Raw genomic sequence first — 17,564 nt, 5'->3', positions numbered from 1 at the left:
GATGATCAGGAGTTCCCAGCCCTGGAAGTGTGCAACATCTTTGTAATGAGGAAAAGGGTACTGCTCTACTGGATGTTCCATGAATGATCCCATACCTCCACAATCATGTGGTTTCTGCAGATCACTCAGTGTAAATGTGCATACTAATTCTTGAAGAATTGTGAATGAGTAACTATCAGGTGATAGAGAAAACTAGATAAACACATTTTGAAATGGTTAATTAATGTCCAAGTGATATATTATGTATTGTAATGGAAATTCTATGTTATGAAAACATTTAGTATCGCTTATCATATAATGCCAGTTCTGATGTAGGGAGCAGAATTATCCAAATTTGTTAAGTTTGCTATGCCCCTGTAAACTTTTGTTAGGGGTGAGAATAGGGGATAAGTTTTACTTCAGTTGAGTCAATTAACTTTCCTGTTACTTTTCAACCTTGTAATGGGATTTGGAATTGAGGCCCTAGATTTTCAAGTTTTGTGTGTTTTTGACAATGAGACACTGAAGAAATATGATCTTGAAAATATAATTTGATGATTTTGAGTTGACTTACTATAGAATGATAGATGATGAGAAATCTTTAGTGTTAGTCTGTCTATCCTGTTCCCTTTAGAGGCAAAGGAACAGATGATGATTCAGACAGCTCAGTGACCTGATCCAAGCCACACTTCATGGCAGTGCCTCAGTTCTAACTCTAATCTTGTATTTCCCAATTTGTTCTGTTTTTGTTTTTTTCTCTCCCCTTCTTACATATATATATATATATATTTTTTTTTTTTCAATAAATATTTGTTGAGCTCATGAACCATTCTAGGCATTGAGATTAATGAAAGTGGTCAAAACAGATAAAATTCCCTGCTCTCATGAGTTTATATTGTAGTTTAATTTTGTTCTTTCTGCATCATAGGCTTTTTATTTCTCCAAGATACTAAAAATATAAATTATTCAAATTTAAATTTTTTGATAGAAATATGATAAGGATTTTAATTTCATCAGTTACGTAAAATAAAATATGTAACAGACATTTGAATGCTTTCACTAAAGATAGCAAGGGAAAATTTATTTATATATTGAGTATATTCTTCTTGTTGATGATACACTTATCATCAATGAATATTTATTTACTATTCCATAGATTGATGTACATATTTTATTAATTTCATTTTATTAAAAAGTGTAAGAAAAGACATCTGTGAAAATAGTTTGCTATTTTCAAATTAAGCAGATTCATTAGAGGAAAATTCGGACACATAAATTAGAAAGAAGAAAAACAATAAACACATCATTCGAAGCCAATTGCTGTAATTATTTAAATGCATTCTCTTTTAGTCTTTTTCCTTTTTGATTTTTAACACAATTTATTATCAATTGACAAATTAATAGTAACATAATATACTATATAGAACAACACAGAATAATAAAATACAATATACTTTGCTTCTATTAAGATTATTTTTATTTAAGGAAAATAGGAGGTAGACAATTTGTTAACAATTTATTTAGTCTTGTAATTTTGCTTTCATTTTTATGTACTCTATTATATCTGTGACCATAATTATATCTTTTTGGTATCTTTATTTTTAAATTTATCATTATAAGGTAAGCATTTTTACATGTTATTTTAAAAACTAGTTTTAATTCTGTATGAATTGATGATAGGTAGATATATAATTTTCCATTGTTGTTGGATATTTATTTGTACTAATCTGGGATTGTGCTTAATAATACTACAGTGAATATTACATGTCTTGGTTCTAATTCTTTTGATTGATTCCCAGAGGTAGAATTACTAAGTCCAAGGCATTGATTATTATTATAATCACTATACATAAAAATCAAATAGTTGAAAACTAATGAGCCCTTATGAATGGGTCAGAGGTTGTATTATGAGTGATAATTTGAGAACTGGTCAAAGAAATGAAACAGAGAGAAATGTAACCCCTTATCTATCTCTTCAAGACCACCCAACTCAGAAAGAGGAACAATGACCATAGATGAAAAGAAACAAGAGGTAGATCAAAGCAGCCCTTTCAAAGCCCTGCTATTTTTCATAGCTCCACAGACCATGATAATATAAGTTGTTGATCTCTTCTGTTAAAAAAACAATGCATCCATTCATTATCCCATAAAGCGGAGAGATCCTACCATTTTAATGCGTTTGCTTTGTGTGCACATGTGCATGATTCTGGCAGGTGGGACGAGGTGCATAAAATGAGGCCACACTATGTATATGATTTAATATCTTGCTTTTATTATTTTACATAACGTGAATATTTTTCTATCACTTGTTTTCAATGTGTTTAGTGGCTGCATAATATTCCATAATTTATTCATTTATATTTGTCTTATTTCTTTTTGAATATTATATTACTTCAATGAACATTTAAAAAATATATTTTTTCATTATTGATTTTAGAGAGAGAGAGGAAGGGAGAGAGAGCAAGAGATAGAAACATTGATTGGCCCCCCCACTGGGGATCGGGCCCACAATCTGGGCATGTGCCCTGACCGGGAATCAAACCAGCCACCTCTTGGTGCATGGGTTGACTCTCAACCACTGAGCCACACTGGCCGGGTTCAGCAAACATTTTAATTAGTAAATTGGTACTTCTAATGATGTAATTAGGATGAATACATATACTTGGAATTACTAATTTAAAGAGAATGCCATTTCTGAAATGCATCTGTGTAAGTGGAGATAGGGTTTATCTTTCACATTTCTATGGCTAAAGGCTCCCTCGGGTTATTACAGTGCTCCGCAGCCTTACACACCTTATTTGGCTCCCAAATCTCTAACGGTTCTCAGACAGATGTCTGGCTCTCCCACAGGCATTTGAGCTGGCAGTGACACTAACTAAAAGGAAGTTTCGAGGGTCCCGAAACAAATGAGCTCACTCAAGATTAATTAAATATCCATTAGGATTATTTCATGCTGACCATACGATTCCATGGTGGTTTCAATCATCTCCTTAATGATAATATGCATGTTTTCTCTTTCTATCTCAGAGTGCCTTGTGGTTGTCTGAGGATTTCCAAACTGCTTGTGTGGGCAAAGAATCTAATCTCTCTCACTCCACCTTTCTCCTCTCTCCCCTCCCATTCTCTTCTCCCCTCCCCTCCCCTCCCCTCCCTTGTCCCCCCCCCCCCCCCTCACACATAGGCGCGCGCGCGCGCGCGCACACACACACACACACACACACACACACACTTCTCTGGTTACATGTTACTTTCTCTCTGGTGGTCTGGTTGGCCTGAAGTGCTATAACATGTCTTTCTTCTTTCATTCCTGTCAGTTCTGACTTTAATCTTCATGACAGAGCAGGTATTTGCTGAGCTCCCGGTAAGGGTGCAGAGCCAGTGTTCGGCAGGCTGCGTGTGGGAAGATTTTCCCACCTGCATGGGCCAGGGGCTCTTGCAGAGCTGCCTCAACAGGAAGGGCAACTAAGCACTCCTGGCTGTGGTGGTGAACTGCTGAGCTGAGGTCATCAATGGGAATGCACTCTGAAGTTAATGGTAGATTTGTAGAATTTTAAAAAGACATCCACATTTGACTGCGGTGGCACTCTTTATGGAACTGGTCATGGCATAACAGATCAGGGTCTCTACGTTTTACCCAACTCCGCTCCTTGGGCTCTGTGCTTGTGGATGGGGAGCTCTGAGGCTGTGCCCTGAGGGTGTGCATAAGGTTTGTGGAGGGGGAGGAGCTTCCTTGGAGAATAAGTCATGGTGAGTTTTAGTCGCCCTGGAGCACAAGACTTAGTTGCTGAATAATGTGTGTTTAATATATGTTGAACCAGTTGCAGATTTATAAAGGCTGTAACAGTAGATCTTGTATATTGCATTTTACTGTCATCTCTGCCAGAAGGAGCAGAGGAAGGGATAAAACTAAGAAATCTCTTCTGCTCCTTTTGGTCAGAATGGGATAAGTTAAGGTGGCAGAAGATAATGAAACTATTTGTTAAAATGAGGTTTTTGGCTTCTCCATCTGATTTCATTTATTCATATCACTCCAGGTTTCCATCAAGAACTGAATGCAGGGTGAATACTTGACATGTTATATAAAAGTGTTGTGAATTGTTACATGCGTACAGATGGGGGTCATACACTCAGGCGTGGAATTGTGCTAGGAGATCAATACCATAATGAAATGGAATGAAACTAGTGGTAGGATAGGAACTATTGTAGAAGCTTGAACATATACATATCTTATCCTATTTTCCAGGGAAAGGAGATGTATTTGGAGACATCTTCTGGAAGGAAACCACCCTTGCTCATGCGTGTGCCAATGTCCGGGCACTGACATACTGTGATCTCCACATCATCAAGCGAGAAGCCTTGCTCAAAGTCCTGGACTTTTACACGGCTTTTGCAAACTCGTTTTCAAGGAATCTCACTCTTACTTGCAATCTAAGGAAACGGGTATGTTGTCTGGATCCACTTCCCCTAATTAGTATCCAGAGGGTTACTGTGTCGTGCTCTGTTTGTGGAAGATTGGAAAAATCATTTAATTTTTCAGGAGTACATTTCCAGTAATGTAAAGTGACATAATTTTCTTTCCCTGTCTTTATATTTTGTTTATCTTTTAAAGGAGTAAAGCCCTTGAGTACATGGATAAATATTTGAATCATTACAATTTAAGATGCAAAATGAAAAGCAGACTTGAGGAAAAACAAACAAGCTGTACTATAATATAATTAGTTCTTGGGATTTATAACCCTGCCATAAAATTAATATTAGTGTCTCTCTATTATGTGCATTTTTTAAAAGTTGGTAAGGTTAATCAAACTGGTTCCCTAGTTTATATGCCTGATTCACTTTAAATGTATTTTTAATTGATGAGAGAGGGAGAGAGGGGAAGAAACATTGCTTTGCTGTTCCACTTATTTATGCATTGATTGGTTGATTCTTGTATGTACCCTGACTGGAGATTGAACCCACAACCTTGGTGTTATCCGGACAAGGCTCTAACCAATTGAGCTACCCAGCCAGGGCCTGATTCACTTTGAAACCTCCTTCTCATTTAATAATCAATTTACAAAGATTATTTCTCATTCATTCTTTCCAAGCACACTATCTCAAAAAACAATTAGCCACACTGACATATCCTACGATAGGTATAGCAATCCTTCACTTTGCATTGGTGCTACAAACATCATCTTCCTTGCCATTTTCTTTTTTATTGATGATGTGACACAGATTTAATTTGCATAAAGAAATCTCCCATCTCTGATTTATAGATCCTTGGACATTGGGTAGGGCTCTCTTATTGCCAAGAATGAAATACACATTTGGATAACTGCACAGAAGGAATTTCATGTAAAATGATTGCCTGTCTACTATGGTAAAGTATTTTGAAACAACAAGCCTTCCCATCTACTACCCCATTAACCAGAACTTTCTCTGTAGTTTACATGGAAGAAAAAAAAATCAAGCCAAGAGAGAAATTAACATCTCTACTCTAGGAACAGAGAAATGACCATAAGCAAATGAAGTAATTCCCTCCTCAGGGTTCTAAAGGAGGGTAAGCCTGCAGGAGTCACATTTGTACCAGCTGTGCCACAATATTTGTTCTGTATTTGAATAGCATTTTCAGTCTACATTTTTGTTAACAAAAGTGATTGAACATCCATAGCCTTGCAAGGCAAAATGTAAAGAGCTGTCGAGAGTATAAAGACTAAACACAGTGCTATGTCAAGTGTGAAGATTATGTGAAACGCGAATTTGTGAAACATATTTATACGAGTAATTGCAAGTTAAGGTAGGAAGAATGTGGACGAGACTGCCAAATATAAACTAAATATTGCTTATCCACTAGGGAGCTCTGAATCCCTTTTTATATTAAGCAAAACTATGTCTCCTTTGGTTTATGTTCTACCTTCTCCAGTGACAAATTCTTTTTCTACAAGGCAGTTTGTTAGATACTTGAAGCCCGTATATTCTAAGTCTTTTACAATCTAGATTTTGCCAGTTTGGGGGTCTTTTCACTTATTGCAAGATCACCAAAACCCGTCCGTGCTGTTCCAGTACTCAGTGCGGATCTTATTTGTCACTGTTCTCCTCAGAGCATATTGTTTACACAGAATCTCCTCTCATGTTTATACTATTCCTGTGAAAAAGGAGCAGTTAGTTCCTTTTCAAAACACACAAGGAAACTCATACCCAGAGGGATTAAAATCGAATTATCAACTGATATATTTGCAATGCAAGGTCTCAAAGACAGATGATTAAGAACTCACCAGTAGAAAATAAATGTTGGTTCTTCAAAGTGAATTAATCACACAGCTCTATGGCCTCTTTTTCTCTCTTATACATCTGAGCACGTGCACATCACACACATTCACACACACATTCACACATACACACACACACACACACACACGTTGTAAGAGTTGAGTGCACATACTAGCATGGCTACCTCTGATAGCAAGAGAAACTAGAGACAACATGCACATAGTTTTTTTAAGGGGACCTGAGAAAATACACTCCAGTGATTCATGAGAATAGCTATCGTATTGAGAGCCTCTTTTACAGCTATGCACTTCAACATATTTTGTATGTTATAACTAATCTTATTAAATGTCAACCACCCACAGACAACAACCCCCTGTGTAATCTCTATTTCATCGACGAGGAGGCTTAGTTCTGAGATTGGGACAGCTAGTTGCCAGATAAATTATGGGTCAGGGCCTGGATTTGAATCCATCCCCGTCTGATTCTAAAACCCTTATTCTGTCACCTATACCAAGCTTTGGCCTGTCCAAGCAATTAACACCCTCCCCCCACAACAATATCCCACAAACACTGTCAGCAATTTACAGTTTCTAATTCACTCAATCACATCAACTTCATTCCCACATGAGCTATTAATAAAAAATTATTGGTTCTTATTGCTATTATTGTAAGCATTCTTGCAATAGACATTGGTTGTGGATGGTATAATGACAACGATGTCTTTAGTGTGCTGCTGATATCTCATAGCTGTAATAACCATAATTAAGGGTGTGCTCCCAATAAGGTGCAGGATCAGATTTGGAACCCTGATTTTGAGCCATCATCAGAGATTACAGCTCTGGCCACACGGGCAGATCCGTGGCAACATGAGTGGTTGGTATAGTGTGTAGTTCTCAGTGGCTGCCACAGGGAGGAAAGTCACAGCCCTTTAGCTGTTTGCCCTCATCCCCACTAGGGAAAAACAGATTTTTGTTATGCAAATATAGCTCTCACTAAACATCCTTAAGCCCCTTTATATAAAATTCTAGAACTAAAACTGGTCATTTCATCCAAAAAGTAGAGCAGGGATTGGCAAACTTTTTCTGTCTACGACCAGAAACTTGCTATTGTAGGGCCGAGGGCTGTACAAGCTGTGTCTCTGCTCCACCCGGCCCTGCGGTGTGGACATGGCTGTCTCAGCCAGCCTGCCGGAACAAAGGCTTCAGCGGCAGGAATATATTTCTTGCAGTTTAACCCACGTACGATACCTTTTCTCGGAATGCCAAAACCGTGTTTCTGAACTTGAGAACCAGCCCTCATGTCTGGGTCTGAGAAGGCAAGCGGCACACCCAGCACTGGGGATGTCTCAATTTTAAAGGATTCTAATCAGACTTTTAAAGTAACCTCTGCATTTCTGCACATTCTGCGTAGTTGTTACACAGTGATGTTTACCATCTGTCCACAGGAGCAACACAGTGGGCGTGACTGCTGTGCTTGGACACACCTGCTTATGAGGTGGCCCTGGGGCTGGCTTCTGGGAACTTGAATTTCAGGAGGGTTCCCGACAGTGACAGGAGTGGCTCACTGGCCCACACTATTTATTTGAACAGTGTGGTTTATGCTGAACATTGACCTTACTTCCAGGCGTCTGGAATTTGGTATGTGCCAGGCAGACGATACCTATTTGACCAACCTCCCATAAAAAAGCCGGCCACCCTGTTCTCAGTGATCGTCTCTGGTGGCAACTCTCATAGGTGTTGTCACAACTTTGCTGAGGAATTAGGGAGAGGATGTTGGAGACTTGTGCTAGCTTTCCCTGGACTTCGCCTATGCACCGCTTGCCTTTGCTAAGTGTGCTTTGTATCTCCATGCTGTGGTAAGTCAAAACCATGACTATATGCTACATTCTGTGGGTCCTCTTAGCGTGTCATCCAGCCTGGGGGTGGTCTTAAGGACCACTAAGGACCATTAAAAGGTTGATGAGAAATCTGTCTTCTTGAGGTCCTCAAATCTGCAGATATCATGGCAACTTCACTGTAACATTTTCCCCATAAAAGATTCTGAAACCTACTGATATTATGTTTTATGAGTATAGAAGAATGAAGTATTTAAAAATTGGTGGGTATATTTGTCCATAAAGCTGTCAGGAATATTCCATTTCCTTGAAACCTAAAATAAATGCTGCATTAGCACTTCCAGCAACATTGAATATGGCTGGGAATTTTTCTTTATTTGATTTCTCAGTGTTTTCTTCACTTTCAAGACGGCAAGGACATATTTTCCTCCATATTGACTGCTTAAATAGGATGAGTGAGGACTTTTATTTGTTATTTTCTGTACCTCTTCTGGTGAGACACTTTGATAGAGTATAGCACAGAAAGTATTGGCTGGCTCGGTATATATTCAGCAGATACCCATCACGCCCCTACGAGGGAACTATGGGGTAATGGAGGTAAAAGGGCAAGGGCTTGCTCCTCAGGAGCCTGCAACCTCGTGAGATTCAGATGAATAAACCATAACAGAGCCAGACAAGTGCTATGAGAGGGCTCCCCTCAGGGCAACAAGGGGCACAGTGGAGATGAATCTAATTCATCCCAGGAGACAGGGAGAGATTCAAACAGAGAAATATTCTAGAGCAAGAAGCCCAACTTATTTTCTTTAAAGATGAGAAAACTGAAACCCAGAGAATTACAAGATTTGCTCAAATTCACTTAGCTAATTAGCAGCAGAGGTGGGGGTTGGAATCCAAATCTTTTGAATCCCATGCCGGCTGTATTTCTGCTCTGTAGCCTAGATTAGAAGCTTGGTGGAGCAGAATGTGAGTAAAATGCAATGCTGGATTGTGTACATTTTTGATAGGGAAGAAGGAAGGTATTTGACATGTGTTTGTATGTGATTTTAGTGTTTTTCACACTAAAAACAAGCTATCGGCGTGTTCAGAGTCAGAACAGGACTCCCCTGCTCAGCACGAGCCAATCAGTATGGAGTGGCCACAGCAGGGATGTCACTTGCATTGTGAAGGGTGTTGTTTCAGTAAAAGCATGTAACTTACACATCAGTATTGTTCAAGTGTTGTTACTGACTATGGTAAAATCTCGCTTTGCTCATACGACTGTGTTCTGAGATACTCTTTGCTATCTCACCAATACTTTTAAGAAGTATATTGGCTGCTACACCACCTAGTATAAGCATATATAAAAAGAAAATCCTCACATTAAACAAAACTCCTACTTTTTTCATCTTTTTATGTTGTTATTTTTAAGAGGTTAGCACTTTCACATTAGAACTGATGAAAAATATATTGACAAGTTTATTGTCAAATATGGCAATTAAGAGTAATAAACATTTGTTGATTTAAACAAAAGGGAAAAATAAAGGAAGGAAGGAAGGAAGAAAAGCAAGTGTCTCCATGTAGAACTGGGAAAATCCGAGACCTGGTTGACAACAGGAAACAGGCATGGGATGAACTGGTGGTGGGAACAAATCTTTGTTAGAAATTAGAACTAAGATTATGATATGACCAATCCCCAAAACTTAAATAAATATATCAATAACTGAAATTTGAAAAGAAAAAAATAAGAAAGATGGAACAATCTCAATACAGGCTAAAATGTATAATAAAATGGACTTCCCTTTTAGAGACCATATCCATTATAGTAGTGGGTATAAACCTCTTCTGTGGTCATGGCTGGAGAATTGTTGCATCTTTTCATTCCATGGTTCTGCCAAATTTGTTGCTGATATGATCAAAATTTCCTAGCTAAACGGCTCCAGAGAAAATGTTCTAGTACATCTACTATTATCACGGAGTGGAGCCCGGTGGGCATTGAGCAAAAGTGATGCCAAACTGGCACTTGCCCTCTGATCATGGTCTCAAAGAAAGGCCTCCACTGTGGCCTCTGAGACCCATTCTGCTTCTGGTTTATACTCCTTTTCACTGAACATCTTTATACGCCTTAGTTTAAAACATGGGCTAAATTGGGATCCTTCAACACATTCATTTAACTCTTATATGAGTCTGCTCAGAGTGCCCTAAAAAACAAGACTGAGTGGTTAAACAGAAATTCATTTTCTCACAGTCTGCAGGGTAGAAGTTCCAAACCAAGGTGCAGCAGGGTTGATGTCTGGTGGGAACTCTTCTTGGTTTGCAGATGATTGCCTTCTCACTGCGAGCTCACACGGCCTTTCCTCTGTGCATGCGCACGGGGAACGGGAAGGAGCTTTCTGGTGTCTTTTCCTTTAAGGACACTAATCTTTTTGGATCTTTGCTTCCTTAAGGGACCCGTCTCCAAATATAGCTGCACTGGGGGGGGTGGGGGGGGGTTAGGATTTCAACATATGGATTTGGTGGGGGAGGACAAGAACATTCAGTCAATAACAACCCCATTTGTTGTTTGTTTGGTTTAAAATTTAAAATCAAAACTGCTGACATGGGTCTGCCCTATTGGGGATGTGTAACTTCTGGGCAATGCATAAGTATCAATACGAGCAAAATGTTCGTGCACTCCTACAGTGGTTTAAGAAAAGCTCCCCATTTCAACTTAAAAACATTTCCCCCAGAATGATGAATACACATTGGAAATTGGGAAAACAGAACAGAGGGGTCCTTGCAGCATCCCTTTTACCCCCTAAAGCCAGAGTCCTTTCCCACAGATGGCTACTGTTCTTAAGTAGAGAGCGGCTGAACCCAGCCGGCAATTTTATAGATAAATGTAGCGCCAATCCTGTATTTTAGTGTTCCAGGAGTAAGAAATAGTGGTTTAGGCTGACTCTTGCATTAGAACAGACTAGAACTCAGTAACTGCTTTTCTTTCCAGAGAGCATTCTTATCGTGGTGAATCCAGCAGCACAAAATGTCTCTTTTATTCTGTGAGCAATGGAGCATCTCTGTAGCAATTACCTTTTGTGGACGGACAACACGCTGGGATTGGTTATGAAACAGGCCGAGAGGACTTGTGTGGTGTGCAGATGATGCAGACAGCGTGTTTCAGTATAGACATCTGTGAAGAAATGGTCCAGCCATGTGATCATGGGAGTTCCAGCTTCACTAGCTCCTTTTCTTGCCCCTGACACACACACTCATATATCAGTTAAGCAATCCATAATTTTCTAATCCCATGAAAAAGACCTCACTTAAAACATTGTCCGCGCCCTGGCCAGTTTGGCTCAGCGGTTAGAGTGTCCACCTGCGGTCCAGAGAGACCCGGGTTCGGTTCCCACTAAGGGCACGTACCTTGGTTGCAGTTTGTCCCCGGCCCTGGTTGGTCATGCGGGTGGCAGCCACTCGATGTGTCCCTTTCACATCGATGTTTCCCTCTCTCTCCCTCCCACTCTGTCTGTACAAAAAATGGAAAAATGTCATTGAATGAGGATAAAAAAACAAAAACAAACAAAAAAACCATTGTCCGCCGTTGGGACAAATGATCATATGGTGTCCATAAAAGTCAAGTAGTGCATGGTGTCTGTGCTTACCTCTCTTCATAGCATTGACTGTGCTGCCATGGTTTCCTATTTACATTTTTGTTTTTTCACCTAGAGCTCCGTGAAGTAGGTATTTCCCGTAATCCTGTTATTGCCAATAAGCAGACTAGAGAGCTTGCTCTAATTGAATGAGTATATCAGTGAATGAATGAAATGTGAACACATGTGCCTCCCAGCACAGCTTGTATCACCACTGACTAGAATAATCAATGTCCTCCAGAAAAACAAACGATACCCTTGACAACTTTGGCAAAGAACCTTATGAAACAGGATTATGAAAATGACCACTGCTGATGCGTGTTAAATCACAATTAGAGCTAACTTCTCGTTGCAGTTTCTAACCTGCGGATTCTGCCACCTGGGAGCCGCTTGTCAGGTGCTTTCAGAAAAGCACAGCAGTTTGGACCTTACCGGGGAGGGAATTAAGCTCACCTGATGCCAGGGGTGGTGATTCCTAGAATAATGCCCGTATCTCATTCTAAAGGACGTACCACCCTGGAATCTGAGCAGAGACTAGTTGTGGCTCTCGTTACCTCAACTGATGGTCAGGATTGCGAATTCACTGTGAACTACCTGGCGGGAGCTCTGTTCACGTGCCAGAGCTGACAGACCTTTGAACCCTCAAAATTGAGCCAAATCCTAAACTGATGTAGCTCCCTGGCTAGCAGTCTACACAACACGGGCCTTCTCTCATTTGAACTTCAAATGAGACCGTGAGGAGTGAGCCGAGATGCGGGGACTTGCTCGTGGCCACACAGCTCAGAGCTGCTCCGAGGTTCCAGCCTTGGCTGCACAGCTCTAAGGTGGCTGTCATTCCACCCATGGTGGTCGAGAGAGGCTGTCTTTCATCAATTCCAGGAGTTTGTCCTGAGCATTTAAATGAAGCAGAGACCTAATTATGCAGCTTTTTGAGCCCTTAAGCTGCTTCTATTTAGGGAATTGGTTGGTCTGCTTCCAGATGGACTAGCAGCTTTTCCACATTTAGTTACCAGGACATAGGTTCACGGAGCTCTCGCTTGTCAATGATGCCTCCAAACAGTTATTTAAGGACAGCGTTTCCCAAATTTCAAAGTGGGGACTGGATTCAATGGTTTACCAACATACTCGACAGTAAATTGCATTTCTCGTTGTTTGTGCCTCTTTTCAAATCTAGAGTTTATTCTGATTGCAATAAAAGATGCATTTTAGTAGTAAACAAGAAGGAAATAAATAAGCATTAAGTAGACAGAAGAGTATTTCTCTAACATAATATAAGTAGATGTTTTGTAAGTTATTTTTAGGGGGAGCCCTCAACGTATCAACAATCCACTTTCAAGTGAACTGCTTCGGTATTTGTTTCATTTTAGGGCTGAAGTGTGCCTTACAATGGTGCCTTCCTAGGGGCATCAGAACCGGCCTGTTCATTCCCATTGTGTCTGCCACTTCTTGATTCAAATTAGTGTTTGACGAGGGACCAGTGGAATCATGGTGCTCTGTCACACCGTCTTCATTTAAAGGACATACCCCTTTTGAATGAAGAAGCAAGGGTTCCTATTAAGAGTGAAATGCATGTATGATTTTCTTCCCTAATGCCTTCTGGTATTAATTTTAATTAGGAATATTATGTACTTTTTAAATATACTAATTTCTTATGTCTCTTTTTACTTCTCTCTTCTGGAAAAAGAAGTGGATATTATCTGTGGTTGAAAAAATGTGTTATATGGATTATTTTAAACGTGTATCTGTTTACGGACTTTTATTTTAGTGTATTTTTAGGCAGAGTTCGTTTGGGCAGTTCCTTCCTCTCTAACCTCCAAAACAACATCTACATTTGATAATATAGTTTGTCATTGTAGGGAATTCTTCCCTTCACTTTAAAAAAAAAAAAAAAAGGAAAGAAACCAGAGCCCTGGCCGGTTTGGCTCAGCGGTTAGAGCGTCGGCCTGTGGTCCAGAGACCCGGGTTCGGTTCCCGCTAAGGGCCCGTACCTCGGTTGCAGTTTGTCTCCGGTCCTGGCTGGTTGTGTGGGTGGTGGCCACTCAAGGTGTTCCTTTCACGTCGATCTCTCTCTCTCTCTCTCTTTCTTCCTCTCTCTCCCTCCCACTCTATCTGAACAAAAAAAATGGAGAAATGTCCTCGGGTGAGGATTAAATAAATAAATAAATAAAGATAAAAGAAAAGAAACCAGATACATTTTTTTTTCTTTATTGATTTCAGAGAGAGAGAAAGGGAGAGGGAGAGAGAGATAGAAACATCAATGAGAGAACATTAATTGGCCACCTTTTGCATGCCCCCCACCGGGGATTTGGCCCACAACCTGGGCATGTGCTCTGACTGGGAATCGAACCGGCAACATCTTGGTGCATGGATTGACCCTCAACCACTGAGCCACACCGGCTGGGCCCCTTCACTTTTTGAGCTGAATCCACTGACTCAGCTTTTTCTGTCCTCTGAGGTACCTGAGAAAATCTACAGCTCAATAGACATGTATTCAAACGGCTCCCACACTGCTTTGGAAGAATAGCCGGGTGACACTTGACCATGGGGCATATTTTGAGAAACATTTGGTTACTCAGAGGAGGAGTTTCAAGATGTTTACAGTGAATTCAGTATTACTGTGAATTCATTGAATTCAGACTACTGCGAAAAGTAAGATAAATATTGTAATAATATATATAAATTTATATAGAATAGAAGGCATTTAGACATTCTACATTTGCAAATGAGAAAATAGAGACTGCTCTGTGGTTAGATTGAATTCTTTTTTAAAATATGGTTGTATTGATTTTTTTAGAGAGAGAGGAAGTGAGAGAGAGATAGAAACATTGATGAGAGAGAACATTCATTGGCTGCCTCCTGCATGCCCCCCACTGGGGATTTGGCCTATAACCTGGGCATGTGCCCTGACCAGGAATCGAACTGGCGACCTCTTGTTGCATGGTTGATGCTCAACCACTGAGCCACACCAACCAGGCTAGATTGAATTCTTAATAGTTGACTATTATGACCAAAATTACATCTGTCTTCCTGGAATGTCCATTTTCCCCCTCAGCTGGGAGGAGCATTTCATAGATATTGACATTCCAGTCAAGTGATCTTTTCCCAAAGGAATTAAATCAAGCCATTCTAATAAATAGCCAGAGACATGCAGATGACCCAGCAGGGCTACAGCAATTTCACCCAGAGAAAGTCATTCATTTTCTTTCTCTTCTTTCTGAGTCAGGTTACACCTGATTCCCCAACATTTTTAGAAGTCGGCATTTGATTTCACTGGGGTTTGTTCTATGTCCACACTTTTATCCTCTGGGCAGTGGTGTCATTGGTAGAAGTTCAGCAGAGGTGCTGTCCCTTAGGACGCCAACAATCACAATGGAAACGGCAGAGGAAAGACTCGCACTGCTAACTCTGCACAGAAGCAGCAGCCACGTTTCCCTAATGGCAGCACACAGCGGTCATGCGGGGCGTTGGGCCCTGGCAGGAGTTTGCTTCCCTCCTTGAACAGGTGCCTTAGCAACTGCCTTAGCAATGTTGTGGGTGGCATCGTAATTCCAGCACCTGAAATGTCACACAGGTCCTTTGAAATGTTCCTGTGACAGGAAGATCCATGCACCCCTTGGAGTGAGAAAACAGTTTCCTAATGCTCGGAAATTCAGAAACCAGGATGTGGAATGACCTGCTTAGCCATTGTAGAGTGTGCTGTTACCTAAGGAAGGGTCTGCTGTGCCAGCAGAAAGCAAGCAGGAGAGGTCAGCTGGGTGTATGACTCAGTCCGATGAGGCTGACCGCCTGCTTGTGAATATTAACGTTTCTGCACCTGGCAGCCACCAGGTGGCTTGTTACTGAATGAAATCACCCACCCACCCGGAGGACGTTCCCTGTAGGCCGTTGGGATGGAGAAGGGAGGAGGGGAGCAGAGAAGATGCCTGATGGGCCTCATCCCCTTTATTCTAATGCAGCTGACTTCTCCAGAGTATTTGCAAAGCAGGTCCTAATGCAGACGTTTGTTCTCCTGAGAAACATATGCAAGTAGAGGTGGGTTCGGTAGCTCTGCCAAGATGAAAAGTCTCTGTTGTTGGGTTCCTGTGCCATTCTATTTAGTACATTTCTTTGGAGAGGTGTTTTTAATTGTGAACCAGCAATTACGCGAAGTTTGGCAACATTAATGAAGCTCGAACAATGCTGAGAGAGAGAGAGAGAGAGAGAGAGAGAGAGAGAGAACGTCAAAAATTTAAAAATCAACCTGAATGAGTCTGTCACAGAATAGACTTGTAACAAAATAATTATATGGAAATGTATCTGATATTTGAAGAGTAAGCCAGCTTTATACCACACAGAATAAGAGACTTGAATTTCCAGCTTTTGAGAAAAAACTTTATGAAACAAACATCACTCTTTTTCAGACTACATAGTTACCTCTGTATTTTCCATGGTAACATATCCATATCCTAGGAATAAATTCATAATTGATGTCATAGAATTTCAAAGTATTCAAGTATTTTCATGTTGTTCAGGTCCTCTTCAGAAAAACCTATCCAACTTTGAAACCTGCTACTCTATTCTAGATTTCATATAGTGGAAGTACTCAGTGCTCAGGTGTTCTCTGGTTTGTCAAAAATGCAGCTGATTAATTTTGGTTAAAGAAGACCAGAGATGCATTTACTGTATCACCAAAATAAAGTCAAACTTATAAAAGTGATTGTAATAAAGACAAAGTATAGCCATTCATACAGAAAAAAAAAAAAGGTTATTTACATGGAAAACAAGGACAAAGGTGTTTTTTTATTGAGTTATAAAAAGGCTTTTGTTCTAAAAACTAAAAATTTGAAATCACATTTTAATAATATGGGACAATAAAATATCAAGATAGAAAATGATCGTGAACTTGAAAAAATACACGGTGTCCCCTAAAAATGTATACAGGGTATCAGTAGATTCTATTACATTTTGAAAATGAAATGTGTTTTAATAAATATTGGCTTTATAATTACACTTTTTCATGTATACATTTTTTGGGACAGCCTATATATCATAAAGGAAAATTATATGTGCCAGTCAAATTGCTATTATATAAAAGAAGCGAGTCTCCTTATCCTGTGACTTCAGCTCCTCTTCAAAGATCAGCTTGGCCCCCCTTCTCCATTCGCCTCCCCATGTGCCAGTCCATGGGGTCTCTCCTTCCCTAGTACTCCTGTAGCATCCACCACTGTTTTATTTATTCCATTGTTACTGTGTGTTGCTCTTCAGGGTTATGTGTATTCAGTAGATGCCCTGTCCCCATATGCTGAGCTTTGAGCTCTTAGAGACAGAGAAATGTCTATTCTCTCATCCACTCAAATGCGCTCTGCAGCCCAGCCCTCCACAGACATTTGTTGACTGAGTGACTGAGGAATAATGTTTCAGAGTTCATTAACTTCAATGTGTGCTTCTTCCCTTTGTGGTAGTAGATCTTGATACCCCTGGGGGAATACGTAGGAAAGAAGAAAAAAGAGGTATCTGAAAATCACTGGGATCCTTTTGAATGTATTTTTAATAAGAATTTGCAGATTACATTTTTGAGGAATTAGAAAATTCTTTGGGAAATTAAAGATGAAAAAATGTAGACTTTCCATTGATTGTGAACAAATAACATTTTAATTGGTTAAAAATTGCTCCAAAATAATGAGAAATTGTAATATTTGGGATTCTCTAGAAGGCATCTGAATTCTTTCTTTTCCAGCATTAAGCATTCAATTTAGATGAATCTTCAGTTGTTGATTTGGTGGAGGCAAAAAAAGGACACTTATCCCAAACACAGGGCTCCTTCTCTCTTAACCAACTATAGACAGGAGAAGCGGACCATCACTTCCACCCAAGTCAGAAATACAAAGCAATTCTGGTTATACCCATGGTCAAGG

At 40.0% G+C, this 17,564-nt stretch overlaps 1 protein-coding gene across 3 annotated transcripts in view; it reads left to right on the top strand.

Annotated features, from left to right (window-relative positions):
- Positions 1-17,564, top strand: part of KCNH5 (potassium voltage-gated channel subfamily H member 5) — a 290,510-nt gene that overhangs the window by 222,489 nt on the left and 50,457 nt on the right. For 2 of the 3 annotated variants that reach the window (XM_036271993.1, XM_036271986.1), the window contains exon 10: positions 4,223-4,419. The exons of the other annotated variant lie outside the window; for it this stretch is intronic. In XM_036271993.1, the coding sequence (XP_036127886.1) occupies positions 4,223-4,419 (197 nt within the window). The remainder of the gene's footprint in view (positions 1-4,222; positions 4,420-17,564) is intronic. 3 annotated transcript variants of the gene reach the window in all.

Source organism: Molossus molossus, unplaced genomic scaffold, assembly GCF_014108415.1.
Source record: "Molossus molossus isolate mMolMol1 unplaced genomic scaffold, mMolMol1.p scaffold_m16_p_1, whole genome shotgun sequence".
NCBI classification, from domain to species: domain Eukaryota; kingdom Metazoa; phylum Chordata; class Mammalia; order Chiroptera; family Molossidae; genus Molossus; species Molossus molossus.
This window is presented reverse-complemented; position numbering and strand designations above follow the sequence as displayed.